General features: G+C 40.7%; 1 protein-coding gene across 2 annotated transcripts in view; it reads left to right on the top strand.

Annotated features, from left to right (window-relative positions):
- The window catches only part of LOC134569995 (sterol O-acyltransferase 2-like), a 94,339-nt gene that overhangs the window by 62,553 nt on the left and 12,274 nt on the right, over positions 1-19,512 (top strand). For both annotated transcript variants that reach the window (XM_063428476.1, XM_063428475.1), the window contains exons 12-15: positions 4,666-4,763; positions 4,836-4,934; positions 5,955-6,090; positions 6,760-6,905. In XM_063428476.1, coding sequence (XP_063284546.1) covers positions 4,666-4,763; positions 4,836-4,934; positions 5,955-6,090; positions 6,760-6,905 — 479 coding nt within the window. The remainder of the gene's footprint in view (positions 1-4,665; positions 4,764-4,835; positions 4,935-5,954; positions 6,091-6,759; positions 6,906-19,512) is intronic.

Genomic DNA, 19,512 nt, shown 5'->3' with positions numbered 1-19,512 from the left:
CTCCCCATAGGAAAGCATTGAAAATGAATTTCAATGCTTTCCTATGGGTATTTGAGCGAAGCTGGAGGTCCTCACACAGCGTGAGGACGTCCAGCGACGCTCTAGCACAGATAATCTGTGCTATAGAGCAGGAAGTTCCCTAGACAGCCACTAGAGGTGGAGTTAACCCTGCAAGGTAATTATTGCAGTTTATAAAAAAAACTGCAATAATTACACTTGCAGGGTTAAGAGTAGTGGGAGTTGGCACCCAGACCACTACAATGGGCAGAAGTGGTCTGGGTGCCTGGAGTGTCCCTTTAAGCTTGGTCCTAGACCACTTGGGATTTCCAACAGACTTCCAGAACTTCCTCACCGCGACATATCTGTTCACGCAAGGCTACCTACTGCTTCCTAACATCCCACATTCTCTTTCCCAGTCCACAACGGGACACGTCAAGGATGCCCACTGTCTCCTCTTCTCTTCGCCTTGTCACTAGAACCCCTTTTGCAAGCGATGCGGGAATCACAGGAACTGAAAAGAATAACAATCAGGGGAGAGACCTTTAAAGAATCAGCATATACAGACAATATTCTGCTGACAATAACTGAGCCAGAAACCTCGATACCAGCCTTTTACACCTCATCCAAACCTACTCCACGATATCGGGATATAAACTTAACGCCATGAAATCTGACCTAATGCCCCTCAATATACCCAAAGAAAGTCTGAATAACTTGAGTAACTCCTTTCCCTTACACATAAAGCCCAAGGCACTTACATACTTGGGTATGCAACTCACCACAGATACTACCACCCTATACACAGCAAACTACAACCCACTCATACTTGAACCACTGGAACTTGAACCACTGGAAACCCATGAGCATCTCATGGATTGGAAGAGTAACATCAATCAAAATGAACCTCCTACCCAGATTCCTCTACCTCTTGCAAACCCTCCACATCCCCAGCAAAACAGATCTCTGCCAACTACAATCAGCCATAGATACGTTCATCTGGAACGGTCGCTGAACTACACTATACGTCCCTAAACGCAAAGGAGGTTTGGGACTCCCCAACCTCTTACACAACCGCCAAGCAACCCACCTTACTCAACTACAAAACTGGCACCTACCACCGGGGGAAAAAACACTGGGTGAATCTAGAACACTCTATCTTTGGCTGGGACCACTCATCACTCTACAGATGGCTTCAGACGCAATACAGACCCATACACCACCGTCACATCCTCAACGATCCCATACACAATCGACCTCTGGGACCGCTTACGAGACAAATATGACCTATCCTCAGGCATATCACCCCTAACCCATATACTCAGAAACAATATGTTTCCTCCGGTTCTCACCCCAAAGCACTACGCTCACTATGAACACCGAGATATCACGAGACTGGGACATCTATACCCAAATGGAGAACTAATCACATTTTCAGGCCTCCCAAACCCGGAAACCCTGACTTCCTTTGACCACTTCAGATTCCTCCAACTTCTCCTCCCCTCAGACAGTTCGACTAGTGGCAACATCCACCCCCACGGCCTTCGAAAGAGACAGCCTCCTAGCACCAGCCAGAAAGGGCCAAATTTCTGACCTTTACATTACACTGGCAATGCGCCACACGCAAATCACATCACCATACATTAAATCATGGGAAAAAGACATAGGACCACTAAATGACCCCATGCACTGGTCCGAAATCTGGGACGCGATCCCATCCATTACCATCTGTGTCACCCATCTAGAACAAGCTTATAAGATGCTGTTCAGATGGTACTTAACCCCTCACTGCTTAGCCACCATGAAATGAATACCTTTCAACCTCTGTTGGAAACAATGCGGAGAGACTGGTACCTTCATCCACTGCTGGTGGGCATGCTACTGCCGAAACCAATAGAGCCATTCATGAGAAATGAAAATAAACCAGCAGCCTGCATAGCCTTGGCTATGTGCAGGGCAATTGCAGAAACATGGGCCACCCCTAACAACACCATGTCCCACCAAATAAAAAAGACTGACCACCCAGGTTCGTGAGTCCCTAGATCCTTCCATAAGATATGGGACATCTGGCGACATGGAGACATATCCCTTCCGTGGTAACCACCTAAATCTTAAATATTGACTGTGACGGACCGCCTGGCACCCCGACCGGGTACCTCCATCAATCTCTGCTTCCTAGCACTGACGAGTACCATAAGCACTTCTCTGGAACACCAGAACTACCGTAGACCACACGAACCGCCACAGCTTGGTTGGGGTCTCGCCATCCTCCACCCACTCTGGACCTACGACCAGGCTCTAGCTTCCAGTGGGTGGACCTCTCCTTTGTCCAGAGAGCCTAGCAGGAACAGCTCTTAGAAGAGCTAGTGATTATACTCAGGGGAGTATTGTGATATAGCAATCCCCTGAGTGTGAAGGTAGTTCTCCAATCCCCTAAACATGAGCAAAAACCTCATGAAGGGGTAAGATGTTCTGAGCTTTAATGGTTCACACTGGCTTTTATACACACTCCTCATACATAGGAACACCCCCTGGACCTGATGGGGCACAGGATTACAGAATGCACAGACCAATTAAAAACAGTGTAACAATGTCTGACACTCCCATATACAAACAATAGAATCCCTCCTCTGTGCTTGGGAGATAATTGAATCAGGAACTGTACTTACAAAATCCAATTATCTCCAAGCACAGAAAAAACATATCTTTTTATGAAACCCCAAAAAGTACTATAAAACCCCATACAAGTTACATCCCCTGATAGCCCCTACTTGGGTGAACAACATATCCAAAATTCACCCAGATCGGTTCAGGGGTTCAGGAATTTCCTGGAAGTCATAGTTTTGACCGACCGTGCACATGGTCCTTATACCCAAAACCGTTCCAGGGAATTAGGGCCAACGGTCGGTCTCTCTTTATGGCTACCCTATCTCTTTCTGTCTCCTCTTCCCTTTGTTCCCTTGTTCTTGTTCATTACCCTAGTTCTATACTCCAGGACCACCGTCACCTCAGAATCTCAGCTACTCATGAGGACTTGGTCCACTGCGCCACGCACTGTCCTCCTCCTCTAAATCCATGAAACCACATGGATAAGGAATAACGCATTCACAACACTAACCAACACATGAGTCCCAGATTGCATAGGTCCACATACAAACAAGACTGACTGGGTCAGGCGCCTCGCCCACTGAAGGAGGCTTGGCTAATGGACCCAGTACCCACCCAGTCACCAGGAGTGGAAAGATGTAAAAGACCTGTTACGATCAAGAGCCCCTGCTAACCAACTTGAGTACTGATCAAGAGTTTGCTCATTCAGATGGACTATGAGTGTATTTTCCTGTTACTGTTTCTGTTACTTTAACCTGCCTTTTCATTTCTGTAACAATTAAAATTCTAAAAATAAAGATTATTTTTTTTAAAAGTGCAACACAGTTGCACTCTCCCTACCACCTTCTCTCCCTTTCTCCCACCCACCCTCTCTCTTCCTCCCTCACTCATTGGTTCTCTATCTCCCTCTACCTCGCCTCAAATCTCCCCATCAGCATATTTCAAAAGTTAATCTAACCAATATGTCCACTTCTGCTTTTAGAAGTGGTCATGGCGGTAGAAGTATGTATGTGCAGCATTTCTGCTTGAAATGCTGAATATACAGAGATACGTGGACTTGTGTGCCAGGGTATAGTTGCACCCCTGCCACATGTGACTGAGGCAGTTTGGAACTCTGTTCCAGGTGCCCAATTCCAACCCTGTGCAAAAATAACAGAATCTCCATTCTATTAAAATCCTCCCTGCCATCACCTCATCCCTGCTTTCTTCAATAGTGGTCTATTTTTATTGAATCCCCTTCGTCCGCTGTACACCCCAACTGCCGTGCAAGCACGTATGCTCTGAGCCAGGGCAATGGTTCAATCGCATGCTTCTTTATGAGAAGGATAACAGTAGGGCTTTAATATTATTTTATTAAAAAGAGGTTGGAGCACGAATATAAATTAAAGTTGTTTTGCCTGCTACAATAATTATTCCATCCTCACAGACAACAGACAGAATTTTTGACCATTGTATTTCAGCAATTGTTTCTACTCTTCCTCTCTGAACCAGCGTTGGAGGGTTTGAAAAGTGGATCAGGTCACCTCTGTGAATTCTCTCATGGTTTTTAATCCAGACATCTACATTATACAGCCTTTATTATGCCAGTAGAGTTATTCTTCCACTATTCTATCTATCCTTTACCTTTTTTTGAGGCACCATTTCCTCTTTAACATATTCCCCATCATTGTGAGAGGCTGGGGTACCCGACAATAGCTATTATCAGGATCGATGTCAGCCACATACTTTGCATGGGGCATCATACCTTGGATTTCCTTACAGACAGGCCTGCTTATAATCCTGAGTTTTAGGACTGTCACTGGGTAACCGCATCAGTAGGTGGATTTGAACCTATTTCAAGTCGTTGTTGTTGTATCTCACATAAGGATGCAGTGTCATTGGGTCAGTGGATGATTACATAGGGTTAACTGGGTAGATCTCAAGAAGTCAGGGGGGCAGCGCCTCACTATCTTTAAACTTCACCAGCTGCCACTGTGAACCAGTGTTTCTTTTATCATGTGTTTTTGATAATAGAAGCTCATTTTTCCCATGTCACATTGTCCCTCTTACTGTCTCTCACAGGCACCTTTTTTCTACTGACTTCGTTCTTTGCCTTACTGCACTGCTGGTTAAATGCCTTTGCAGAGATGTTGCGCTTTGCAGATCGTATGTTCTACAAGGTAATGTGACAATTACTTATTTCATTTTCTTCCAAATACATACAAATCTAAATGTTACTTCCTCTTATCTAGGATTGGTGGAATTCAAAATCATTTTCAAATTATTACCGCACATGGAATGTCGTTATCCACGATTGGTTGTATTATTATGTTTATCAAGACATTTTATGGGTAAGCATTTTCAGGTGGCCCCTGACCAATGTTTTGTTCTCATGATTTTTTGTTTCATGTAGTAAGAAAATAGCTTAGGAGGACTAGAGCCAGACAAACACACACCTAGTCCAGTGTCAAGATTAACCTATAAACCACACCGTGGTAGGAGTACTTTTTTTTCCATTTTTTTGTGGTTTTCATTGTAGGATGCTGCATTTACTGTGTCTTTAATTTAATAAATGTAACTTTTTCAGTACAAACTAATTTACACGTGTTTTGTATTTCATTTTCCTATAAGATAAAAAAAAGTTAATATACAGCAAAAAATATTCCTTATCCCGTTGAAGAATTGGACTCTTCATAAAAAATGGTTATATTACTTTATTGGTTTATCTTGACAATGGATGTGGTGTGAGATGTTTCTGCTTTTTTCCGTCTGAGCTATGTTCTTACTACAGTAAAATTCAGGCTAAGCCTTAAGCCAACATTTAGTCCATTATATGTACAGTGTACTAATTTGTATTTCTTTTTCAAATCTGGACTTTTCATCTATATAAACTTTTTTTGTTTCATGTTTGGTAATAGCTCTTTCTTCATTGTAGCCAGTTAATATCAGACCACAAACAAACACATTGCTGTAGGTCTAGGTGAGGTTAATGTTAATGTCAACACTGACAGTAAACTCAATGACTTGTGTCAGAGTGTGAATTCAATCTATTCAATTGTGTGACTGTTGATAGTCTGTATGCCCCCTTTGTTGCATTTAGTTGGATCTAGAGTCAAATGCTTTTGTATAAAATCACAACCAAGATCCAATCTCATAAGCACATAGGCAAAGCATTATTAGCGCATCCTATAACCATTTACATGTAATGCATTCAAAAGCAAAATGCAGGTTGGGGTTGGGTACAAATCCTTCTGTAACACTGTTGTGGGTCTTGGATATAGAAACCCAGTGGATCTTTTAGGTTAAAAAATAAAATGATAGTTTTAGAATATCTCAGTAACTGTTTATTAAGCAGACCATCTCCTTTGCAGCTGTGTAATCGTCGGTTCCGCACAGGAGCAATGCTGGCTGTATTCTTCATGTCGGCCATCGTACACGAATATGCCTTAACGTTGTCACTTGGTTATTTCTACCCGGTCATGTTTTGCTTGTTTGCCATCTTTGGAGGTAATGGCTTCACACGTTCAAGACTTACAGGTTCTGTCTTCATGTAGAAATATTGTTAGATTCCTATTGATTTTTTTTTCAATTTGGGCAACGTAAACACTTCTTACTCAAAATGAATGAGCCAAATGATGATCCTTTAAATAAAAACTCTCTTCCAAATACATGGGGAAGAACATAGTGCAAGCCCCTGTGATCAAGTTAATCCCATAATCGGTGCTGTTGCCCAGAAGACCTATATAATGTTGAAATATCTAGAGAAATAGAGAGACAATTTGTACATTTTGGAAGATATTGTAACACTTGTTCCTTTGTTCATTGTAAAATCTAAAAAGGTTATCCTGAAAACCAAAACCTGATACTGAGCCATTGCTTTTAAGCAATCAACAAACAAAAATGTCAGTCAAATTACTTTGTATTTAAGTTATTGTCTTTTTATATAATTTGTCCACCTTATTCTGCACATTCACTACCAGATCCCACCAAGATGAAACCTGTAACATCTGGAGCTTTCCAAAGTATTTTATAGATGGTCATAGTGGAAATCTTTTTGGAGTAAGCCCTTATATTTTACATTTTGCACAGCTGATGGCCGTCTGTCAAAACCCAAACAGGTTCTTAAATCTCTTTTGTAATAATTTATTTTATTTTTGGTTTTTCTTTCACACCCAGTTGTCTTCAACTTCTTCATTAATGATACTCTTACATGCCCATTGTGGAACGTGGTGCTTTGGACCTTCCTGTTTATTGGCCAGGGTATCCAGTTGTGTCTATACTGTCAGGAGTGGTACGCACGAAAACACTGCCCTCTCACTGAGGTATGTTTAACAAAGGAAGCACTGGAGCTTTTTAGCTTATCTTCGATCCAGCACTGTGAAGGTGTTCTCCTGTAAAGTATTTGTCATTTATTTGGGCTCTAGGGTACATATAGTTCTTACATCTAGATTAAACATTCATTGTATAACAAAACAATCCTTAAATAATCTTAACATGCTCAAATCGAGTTGACCATTTAGATGGGTCCTATATGTTGCCATTTTGGATTTGTTAATTTTTGTAAAAAATAATTTGAGTGATACTAATATAGATCTGTCTTATTCAAAAACATACAATGAAATAAAAAATAGAATAGTCTGATATAGAGTGTAATATTCGGTTTGGGCCAGTTGAGGACAGATGAGAATCTGATGCACAGGATTCTATAGCTTCTTTCATGTAAAGAAACATGTGGATTTATAGAAACCGAAAAAAGTCAATTGCAGCTTTTCTCTGCTTAGGTTATCATTTTGTTTTTATCTGTGCATGAATAAAAGCTCTGCCAGTGCTGAACTACATATCCCATAAATCCATGCTCAGCAGTGGTTTAAAGGAAATACTTGGATGAATATTTTTTTATTTACATTCTGGTGTGGTCAAAGATCCCTGCAGCAGATGTAAATCTGCAGGAACTTCAGAGGTTTTAGTCATTGTAGTGCATATTTGTATATGCATTATCTAGTCAATGCAATAAGACCTGTATGGCAAGTTTGAACTTGGAGTATCGGAAAACATTTTATATGTTTAAGGCCGAAGGCCTGTATTTGTGGGAGGAGTTAGCGTTCCTATATAAACGCTACTCCCCCCTCCCTACCTTGTCGTAAACGCACGCTCTTCACCTCCAGGCCTGCTCGCCTCCCCTTGTCAGCTAACTTCCGGCTTCCTGTCAGAGCTAATCCGCTCCCGTCATCCTCGCGGCTTTCCCGCCAGTCGGCACCCTCGTTCACACAGACAACAAATTTGTTCTCTCTTTTTTTCTTTCTCTTCCCAGTACATATGAACAGTTCATTTAATTCATACGATACACTGGCTTACTGTTAAGTCGTTTAAACCGGTTCATTTAATTCTGCCGAACGAGGTCTCGTGTTTAAATGTCATGTTATTCTTAATGGCTTTCATGTGCAACTCCCGAACGGGCCATGTGCATTTCCATCTGGTCTGACAGTTTGTGCTAATTCTGTCTGTGATCTATTTACAAACTGCCGATCAGGTCTATGTGACTAACCAGTGCAAACTCTTTACTATTAGTACAGAGGTAATACCATGAACGTTCAAGAGCAATCATTTAATTGCCCCCATTCCATAGGTCATTTAATTCATCTATACATGCATGCATGTCTACCATATACATACAGTGGACTGAGGAGAACATGTAAGCAGAGTTTGAACCTAATACGGCATATTTTCACTTGTTCCTTTTTTTATTTATTTTTAAGTGGAATAATCACTAATTACGAACATGTCTGCTGTTTGAATGTTTCCCTGGTGATCGTAATCCTTTTTCCAAACACTACAATTTGCGCAAATTACATAATGGGGTATTAGGGTACGGGGGCTTGATTCCCGCCTTGCCTCAACAGGCCACGGCTCTACTCGATAATACGTCATATGTTTATTCAAACTCACTATCCGTAAGCAATCATCCTGTTTCTAATAAACCTTGCTCATTTCACCTTCCACTTTCCGCCACATACTATCATGCTTTCACGGCATGACGCCTTCCTAAATCTCTTTACAGGGATATATAATAGCTACCAGGGGAATCTTCAACACCCTCAGGACTTAAGTATAAAATACTATTAGATATGTCTCTAAGAACTACACGGTGCTAAACGTAATTGTTCTCTCTCCTCTCCCTCCACCACAGCTCCTTTCCTCGTCTGTATTCTTACTTTCTCTCCCTTCCTTTTTCTCTTTTTCCTAACATAGGGGCTGTGACGAGACCAATCTCGCCACATTGCATTGGAGGAGCCTGGTTGCCCGCCTGCTGCCTTTGGATTATGGACCGGCAGCTAAAGGGTTAATTTTACTGTGCAGAAAGATTTATTTTTCCCTTTCTGCACAGCCGTTCGGTAGATTCTATCTACCGAACAATCAGCTCCTTTTCAGCCTCCCCAGAGCCGTGGGAAGCCGGCCAGCGCTGTTAATGGGCCACCCAGAAGCTGGCGTGTGCCTCCAATCGACCTCCCTGAAGCCGCGGTTAACCGCGGCTTAACAAGCGTGTGCCGGCAATTGACCACCCAGTAGCTGCGGTTAACCGCAGCTTAATTGATTGTTACTGGGTGGTCGCAGTTACACTTAGCCGCCACACGATGGCGGTGTTCTGGAGCTCCCCGGACGGCCAACGCTTTTCTGCCCGGCTTTCCTGCACCAAACCCAGACACTATTACGTGCAGGCACCGCTGAGCTGTCCATCTCCTGGTTCCTATTCGTGAGGATGTAGCCGAACAGCCGTTCATTCAGTATTTTTATGTGAATTTGTGGTAACCCAGATAGCTATGCCATGGAGCCTATTCGTGTGATTAAAGACTTTGGCTCCATGGCGATTAAACTATATTCGTGTGGTCTGAGTGCCATTCACCTAATAATGTGCACTCAGACCTGAGCTATCTGGGGATATGTTACATGTCTATGTTTAATGTATAAAAAGTAACTTTATGTATTTTAAAGCATATTACTGTATTTGGGTCCCCACATGTGTAATGGAGTCTTGCCTTTGTCCTGGGAGATAATTGAATTACTTCTCCAATTATCTCCAGGGCAGAAGGGAGGAAGCCAGGATGCATTGTGGGGATGTTTTACTTCTGTGAGTCTGTAATGTGATACATGTCTGTCTGTGTTACAGTCTTCCATCTGGTCCCCTAGGGGAGTGTCCACCAGGTGGGAGACCTGCATAAATACAGGGGCAGGTAGCCCTCAATAAACAGACCACTGCTTGACCCTCAACACGGAGCCTTGTCTCGTTCTTGGGGGGATTCACTGTATGCTGATAGGGACTGATTGCCAGGAGTGTAAGCCGCTTGGGAGCTTTTCCTGTTCGTCTGCTAGCAGCTATTCGTGAGATTCCAGTTCGGTAGTTTGGAGTGCTACCTTATTCCCTTGTATGCAGTTCGGGAGTTTGGTGCATTCACTTATATCCAATTCGTGAGTTTTGGTGATTTTACAGTAGCTGTGCCTGTCTTTGAAAAGGGGATTATCGCCTAAATGATTTTAACCCCTTGTCTGCTGAAACGGTCCGTTACAGGGGCCTCAAGGTTCCTTTCACTATCACGACTCGTTACATCAATACACTACATTACCCCCTCATCAAGCCCCCGTCTAGGGTCAGAGAACTGGCTTTATAGGGTTAGGAGCAGGCCTTAGTTCTACTTCATAGCTGGTCCAGTGAGGCCAACTCCCCAATCTCAACCCTCGGGCCAAATCATAGTTAGAGCCTCGCATTTACCCACCTATCGGGTTTATAGTCAGGGCCTCACCTGTCACGGCCACATGTTTTTGGATCTTTTACTGTCAACGAGAGGCCCCCGCCACCACGCTAGTGGCTCGAGACCCATGCCCAAATCATAGGTAGAGCCTCTCACCAGCCGCTTGGCAACTAGCAGGGCCTCACTTGTCACGGGGTAGAGAGCTTTTCGCTTTGGCACTAGTTAGCTAGCCAGTTCTACATTTCTCAACCGTATTGTTATTAATCAGCTCATTGTTGTTGTGATATTCTTTTTCAGTATGTCCCAAGAAGGCAACATCAGGCAAGAACCATCCCTCCCTAGCACAACCACTGAGCCGGACACTGAGAATTTTGTGTTGGGGACCAGTTCACAAGGAGAGATCTCAGACATTATAGGAGGCCTAAACTCCATTCAGGCTATGCTTCAGTCCTTCAACAATAGACTGTCTAATTTAGAGAGCATCAGCCCGGCTCAGACAGGCCCCCCTCCCGTAGGGTCCTTACACACACTTACATCCACCAACGCGCAGGGTTGGCTTCCCGCATCACCTTTCATCCCCCCACACCTTCGGAGTACTCACCCGCTAATTTGTGTTGATTTCAACACAGGCATATGCAGTTCCACCAACTACGAATGACTTCACGTATACGCCATATGCCTTGGGGCTCATGTCAAAACAATCTGCCTGCATATATTATACCCCAAAAAAACAAAAACGAGTACAGAGGGAAGTAAGCTTTGACATTATGCAGGAGTCACATCCGTCCCAGCACTTGGTGTTTACACATGGGTTCTCGTTGGACTGGGGTAACTCCCAGTAGGCACACTAGGTGTTCCATTCTCGGCAAAGACACGTATTATATACTGTAAACTTCAGCAATACTCTAATAAAAAATCGCATCATTAACCTGCTCCTCATCCAGTCGCACCCTATGCCTTAACTCTCTCAGTTAATCCCCCTAATTCTCTAACAGTATCCATGCCATAGGTTCATACCAATACGGTACCATGCAGGCAAGTGTCCTGAGAATAAAAATCTTGTGCAGTCATGAAGAGGAACAAGTCCCTTCAGCAGGGAACTTGAAATTGTAAGACCTACAATCATTGCAGGGTTCTGGTACATCACTATACGCTCTATCCCGTTGGGCAGTTTATTCAGTTACTGACATGCTCGCTATCAGGTCTGCCTGATGGAAATAGTGTTATTAGATCCACTGGCAAGGCAGACCTGGTCAGGTGTGGGGGGGGGGGGGAGTCATTAAAGCTCAGAATTGGGTTTCTGTGTTCATCCCGCATGGTTCCGACCAACTCCCAATCTTTCGTGCAGATGAACCACTATCCTGGGTTGCAGCTTTTACATAACTATTAGGGTGTCATACCTCACCCAACTGACAAACACCCAAGCATAATCCGCATTTCAACGTTCTCATCCGGCCGCCTGACTATTGAGACTCGACAAGTTATCGCCTATAGCATTATTCGCTTTAACTAAGAATACATACGTCAGAGATGTGGCATTCTTCCAAGACTCAGTGGAACACTACATCCACAAGCATACCGTTCAACTGTAGTCTATTATGTCACATTTTTGCCACCTTTCATTCAAAACTTCATATAACACTATCACTACATACCAATCAAACATACGACAACACGTTCCGACATGCTTTTCAAACCATACACCGTCTTCATAAATGCTTACCTTAGGATATCAAGATATTAATAATTGGTTCATCACTCCACCATAACATACATACATGGATGGGAATTCCGTGCAGTATAAGACTCCCTAGACAGCATCCGTACCACACAAACTCTGTCTTAAACCTCTGTGCCTTAGCCTTCCAAGGGTTCCAGAGTCCTACAATTTCACGATCATAGCTAATCAGACTGGTGAATCACGTCTCCTCAAGGAAGTTTTAAGAAGGTTCACACACTACCTCATGTGAAGCCAACATTCAAACAGTCAAGTAAGACACTAGCTCTACTAAATAATCCCCTAACTACATCTAAATGCGGTTCTACATTCAAACTCATTGCATTAAATTAGGTTGGGACCCTGTCTCCTAGTTAGGACATCCATTCGATTTAAATACCGCATCCAGTAGCAGTCTGCCGGTACACATAATAAATTAGGTTCACTGGAAATCAGCTATGTTATACAGGAACATTCCAAAACGGAAAAAGAGATATGGGTTAATTAAATTGCAATAAGTGTGTTTTCCTTGCATTTCCTTTTGCCCTCTTTTACAGGCCTACCTCTACATCGGTTCCGGCACACCACACCGACTTAATTCCAATCACAAGGTATTTCACGGTATCAATATTAACCGACCACAAGTTTAAGGCCGAAGGCCTGTATTTGTGGGAGGAGTTAGCGTTCCTATATAAACGCTACTCCCCCCTCCCTACCTTGCCGTAAACGCACGCTGTTTCCCCACCCACCTCACCCTCTAATACAATCCATTCGGGAGGGCCCTCTTTTACAAGCCTACCTCTACGTCGGTTCCGGCACAACAAACCGACTTAATTCCAATCACAAGATATTTCACGGTATCGATATTAACCGATCACATATTTATATTATCTGAAAGACATTTTAAGCTGTTCCCAATTATTATGTGAGCAAAGAGTCATTTTCAACCTTGACAATGTGCGTTTTAAACAGCATTCCCAGGACTGAGGTCAGGCCACAACTTAATTGCCCCAAGTTAACAGATGGACATGTTGAAAAAAAAACACTGGTGCTCATAAACCATCCATTATATTGGATGTCCAGGTCAGGCAAAACAATTGTATATTCAGGTGCCCTTGCTTACTTACCCACACCTCCAGTCCAGATGCTCATGTTTTTTCTGTTACCCACCACTGCTGCTTTGCAATCATTAAGGGTATTCATATGCCCCTTTCTTTGTTTTGAGACTTTATTCTATTTTTATATTCCTTTTCCATTAATATAAATTATTTTACAATACTTGGGCCTTCATTTAGTAAGTTTTCCAAGTGATTTAATACTATTCAAAAACATTCCCATAGACTTTAATGGTGTCTTCTGTAGGTGATAATTGTAAAGGCTTTTTTCTAACTGTATTAAATCATTTGGAAAGCTCATTAAATCGAGACCTTAGGTTCTATTTAATACCACCCTGCACAGTGGTACACTCCAGCTCGTATGTCATGACCATTACTCTTTTTTTGTTTTATACGTACATTTACAAATTCTGTCCACAACCACAAATTTAAAAAAAACACAACTTAAACTTGAGGCATTTCTTTGTGAATACAATTCACACAAGTGAATAGCTAATGCTCATTGAATATTGGCAACTTTTGAGTGGTATAAAGCATAGCATTAATGGTCATTGCGGCAAAACTAACCTCGCCTCTGGGTCCTGGAGAAGCCTGGTTGCTCGCCTGCTGCCTCAGGACTATGGCCCCTATGTTAGAACTTTTATTCCCCCCTGTAGAAATGCTTGTTCGTGCCTTTCTGCTATGGTGTTCGGTAAATTCAATTTACCTAACAAACGTACAAATGACCGGACCACCTGGGTATGGAGTGTGCAGGCAATTGACCTCCCAGAAGCTGTGGTTAACCGCAGCTTAATTGACGAATGCTGGGTGGCCGTCGTTTGTATAGTCGAAGGCCATCTTAAACCGTTGAACGGCCAGCGGTGTTCAGCTACAAAACTCTGGAACTAAAAACGGACACTTCTTCACGAACACCGCTGAAGCCGCCGACCTCCCTTCTCCTGTATCCATTCGTTTATATGAACGCTGTGCTGTTCGGGACTTTGGCTGGATAAACAGTGTTACCCCAGATAGCTATGCCATGGAGCCTATTCGTATAACGAAGACTATGTGAAAGACTTTGGCACCATGGCGATTGAACTGTATGTATGTGATCTGAGCGCCATTTGGTAATAATGTGCGTTTAGATCTAAGCTATCTGGGGATATGTTGAACATAGTAAAAAGCAAAGAAAGGTTGCGCCAAAGTTAAAAAATAATCAGAAAAAATATATAATGTAAAAAATAATAATAATAGTAGATAAGTTCCAATGAGTGTCAGGAGGTCAAATGGTTTTAGTCTCTAATTCCGCTGTGGGGGTGACTTCTCTTGTTGTAGTGGTTCACACCGTCTCGTGATATGGAAGACACAAGAAGAGAGGACCAATCGTGCGGAGTGTATTACAGTAAATATAGTAGTATTAAATCATATGTATTTCACTCACATTTAGATGAGCTATAGCCAGCTCTGGGTTTGTAGGCATATAGCGGAATAATCCCCGCTTACAGGATGTGTTGGTGCTTGTCCTCCAGGGGTTTGGTCCAATTTTCAGAAGAAGAAGATAAAAACAGCAGATAGTGCTCTCTGATGGTATTATTGAGGTGATGAATAAAATAAGATAAAATATACTCACAAAAGAAGTACAGGTCACACTGCACTTTTAGGGTAGCGTTAGTGGTATAATCCCCACTTCAGGATATATAGTATAAAAATGCCAGGAAAAATAGTTGAAATGATAAAAATTATAGTTGTGTGTAAAAAATGATAATGGTGCATATATCTAACCAAAAAATCATTTATTCATATAAAACACAATATAAACATAACGCGTTTCACCGCTGGGGCTTTATCAAAATGGTATAACATATATCCTGGCACATGAATAGTATATATAGGTACACTAGTACTTTAAAAAATGGCGCCAAAATGACATCATTGTTTGGTGGCCAATCAGAATCATACACTGTACATTTAAAAAACGGATTTAAAATTGAGTTTAAAATTTAAACCAAAGGAGTGTATCTTTAATAAAACGTTTGTTTCAATCATATCAGATCGTTATTTCTTAAAAACGAGGTTTTAAAACTTCAGTGGAATAAAGTTTCAAAATGGCACGTCACGTGACCCGCACAGCACCATGGGTAATGTAGTGCGCCGGTCACGTGATCGGCCTCTGCAGAGTAGGGAGGTCTGGTAGGCAATGCTGACGTCCAGTAAGGGGGTGGCGTCCATTGCATGAGGGGCGGATCGTGAAACAACACGTGACCCGCGGCCAATAGGAGGATGGCACGCGGGTCACGTGATCGGCAGATCGGCGAAAGGGCGCATGGGAAATGTAGTTTTGCGCGCCCTTTCGTCAGTAAATCGTTATGGACTAATAGTTCTCAGACAGGACATATTTATATATGTATAAAAGTTGGTTGAGGAGGTAAATAAATGAATGATTAAATGAATTAGTTCAGTATAACATATACTGGCTAATTATAAATAAATGAATGGATGAATTAATTAATTAAGTTTAAATTGTACTGGCTGATTAGGCATATCATATATAGTGCACATACGAAATTAGATGTAATAGTGCAAATAGGGAAAATAAAATGAGTATATAGACATCATAAACATCACATATATAAACTTTTTAAAACCAAAAAGCAATAGAGATATTTCTGGACACTTATATGTAATAAATAAATAAAATAAATAAATAAATAAATAAAATGAGATAAAATAAAATAAAATAAAATAAAACAAAGAGACACATCTTACAGAGTAACTAGTAGTGGAAGCCTTAAATATTAGGCTTTCATTAAGGTGCATAAACACATTTGGGCATATATATTAATGGTATATATATTAATGATGAACATATTAGTGATAATGCAGTCAGGCTGGGGGTATCCCAGACTATAATGCCGTAGGTAACAACTATGAATCGGATAGCCCCAGACTGACTGCATAAAACCATACATAACAAAATGACATTTATTAAAAAAACAATCATATTATTATAAAAAATTAAATAAATCAAAATCAGCGTTTAAGCCTTGGGGGGTTAAAGTTTGTAGATTGAACACCCACTCCATTTCTGATCTCCCTAAGATATTTTTTATGTTGCCCCCTCTCCAGGGCAATTTAAATTTTTTGATTACTATACATTTTAAAAATTTGGGATCCCGATTATGTTTAACAAAGTGCTTAGACACAGAGTGATTGGGGTATCCGTTTTTTATATTCCGGCAATGTTCTGCTAATCTGGTTTTAAGACATCTGGTGGTCATACCTACATATTGGAGGCCACACAGGCACTCCAATAGATAGATGACGTTGGTGGTATTCAATCCAATAAAATCTTTAATGGTATAGTTTTTGTTGGTGATATTGGATTTAAAATTAGTAACTTTACAGTGTGTAGAGGGAGCAGTGCTCTTACACACAATGCATCTTTTGCATTTGTAAAATCCTGTAGTTCCATCTAAAAAGGTGTGTGGTGGATTTTTGATTTCTTTAGTATAGTTATCAGTTAAAATGGATCTAAAATTTGGTGCACCTCTAAAAACTATTTTAGGTTGTATTGGTAAGATTTCTTTCAGGAGATCGTCTTGTCTTAAGAGATGCCAGTGTTTTTTTATTGTTTTTTTGATAAAACCATTTTTGATATTATAATTAAAAATTATAGGAAGGGTGGGGGCTTCCGTGTTGTTTTTATCCTTATAGGTGAGGAGGCTCTCTCTAGGTTTTTCTTTCACTGATAATATTTAAGGCTTCCACTACTAGTTACTCTGTAAGATGTGTCTCTTTGTTTTATTTTATTTTATTTTATCTCATTTTATTTATTTATTTATTTATTTATTTTATTTATTTATTACATATAAGTGTCCAGAAATATCTCTATTGCTTTTTGGTTTTAAAAAGTTTATATATGTGATGTTTATAATGTCTATATACTCATTTTATTTTCCCTATTTGCACTATTACATCTAATTTCGTATGTGCACTATATATGATATGCCTAATCAGCCAGTACAATTTATACTTAATTAATTCATCCATTCATTTATTTATAATTAGCCAGTATATGTTATACTAAACTAATTCATTTAATCATTCATTTATTTACCTCCTCAACCAACTTTTATACATATATAAATATGTCCTGTCTGAGAACTATTAGTCCATAACGATTTACTGACGAAAGGGCGCGCAAAACTACATTTCCCATGCGCCCTTTCGCCGATCTGCCGATCACGTGACCCGCGTGCCATCCTCCTATTGGCCGCGGGTCACGTGTTGTTTCACGATCCGCCCCTCATGCAATGGACGCCGCCCACTTACTGGACATCAGCATTGCCTACCAGACCTCCCTACTCTGCAGAGGCCGATCACGTGACCGGCGCACTACATTACCCATGGTGCTGTGCGGGTCACGTGACGTGCCATTTTGAAACTTTATTCCACTGAAGTTTTAAAACCTCGTTTTTAAGAAATAACGATCTGATATGATTGAAACAAACATTTTATTAAAGATACACTCCTTTGGTTTAAATTTTAAACTCAATTTTAAATCCGTTTTTTAAATGTACAGTGTATGATTCTGATTGGCCACCAAACAATGATGTCATTTTGGCGCCATTTTTTAAAGTACTAGTGTACCTATATATACTATTCATGTGCCAGGATATATGTTATACCATTTTGATAAAGCCCCAGCGGTGAAACGCGTTATGGTTATTTTATATTGTGTTTTATATGAATAAATGATTTTTTGGTTAGATATATGCACCATTATCATTTTTTACACACAACTATAATTTTTATCATTTCAACTATTTTTCCTGGCATTTTTATACTATATATCCTGAAATGGGGATTATAATACTAACGCTACCCTAAAAGTGCAGTGTGACCTGCACTTCTTTTGTGAGTATATTTTATCTTATTTTATTCATCACCTCAATAATACCATCAGAGAGCACTATCTGCTGTTTTTATCTTCTTCTTCTGAAAGTTGGACCAAACCCCTGGAGGACAAGCACCAACACATCCTGTAAGCGGGGATTATTCCGCTATATGCCTACAAACCCAGAGCTGGCTATAGCTCATCTAAATGTGAGTGAAATACATATGATTTAATACTACTATATTTACTGTAATACACTCCGCACGATTGGTCCTCTCTTCTTGTGTCTTCCATATCACGAGACGGTGTGAACCGCTACAACAAGAGAAGTCACCCCCACAGCGGAATTAGAGACTAAAACCATTTGACCTCCTGACACTCATTGGAACTTATCTACTATTATTATTATTTTTTACATTATATATTTTTTACTGATTATTTTTTAACTTTGGCGCAACCTTTCTTTGCTTTTTACTGTGTATTCCTTATATAGAGGGTTAGAGGGTTACCCTCTATAAGGTCGCTGCCTGGCCAATATATTATTAGCGCTAACCTACACCCCTCTTTCTTTTACTGTATTTTATCATATCCCTCTGATTTTAGCTGCTTTTAATATGTCTATTTTTGATTATAGAAATAAGTATTCTATTGATATAGAAAATGTCTTTTCCACTCAGCCAAGTAGCCCTATCTATATTAGACCTCCCACCTTTACCCAACAGGAATTATTTATTAAATTAGAAAGAGCCTTAACGACTGAAATTAAACTTAAATGGGAGATTGCCACTTTTAAAAAATACATTGATGAACACATAACACCCCGTGGCCTGAGACTTATGAAATTACCTACCTCAGACCAGGATGATCTAGAATTTATGAATGAGTGGAATGGTAAATTAGAAACTTGTACATTTGGTCTCATGGAAACCCTAATCAAGAAAAAAAGCAAAAAGCTTCAAAATCTAGATAGAGAAATTAATGACCTGAGAGACAAGCTTATGCCCTATATAGAAATTAACGTATACCAACAAAACTCAGTCTTAATTCAGAGCAAAATCGAAAAAATAGAAACAGATACAAAACACATTAAAGTAAAAAAATATATAAGAGATAAACAGGATTATGCCAACCGACAGGTTAGGACATACCATTTAAATAGAAAGTACACATCAGAAAATCAATCTTTCAATATGAGAACAGAGCCACACAAATACCAAAGACTATCAGCACCCAATACACGTCACGAATCCCCATATGGCACCAAAAACTCCAATCACCTCACTCACCAACCCTCTCACCATTCCCCTCACAAACAAAGGCCTTATTATAGGAATTTCAACCCTAATCATGCACCCACATCCTCATACCATCGATCAGCCACATTCAAACCACGAAGAGCTCCTTACTATACGTCTATGCACCAAGATTCCCGTTCCAATTACTACAATGCACGGAGTCCCGATACTTACAAACACT

Source organism: Pelobates fuscus, chromosome 1 (assembly GCF_036172605.1).
Source record: "Pelobates fuscus isolate aPelFus1 chromosome 1, aPelFus1.pri, whole genome shotgun sequence".
NCBI classification, from domain to species: domain Eukaryota; kingdom Metazoa; phylum Chordata; class Amphibia; order Anura; family Pelobatidae; genus Pelobates; species Pelobates fuscus.
The sequence above is the reverse complement of the archived record's forward strand: the minus strand, read 5'-3'. Positions and strand labels throughout refer to the sequence as shown.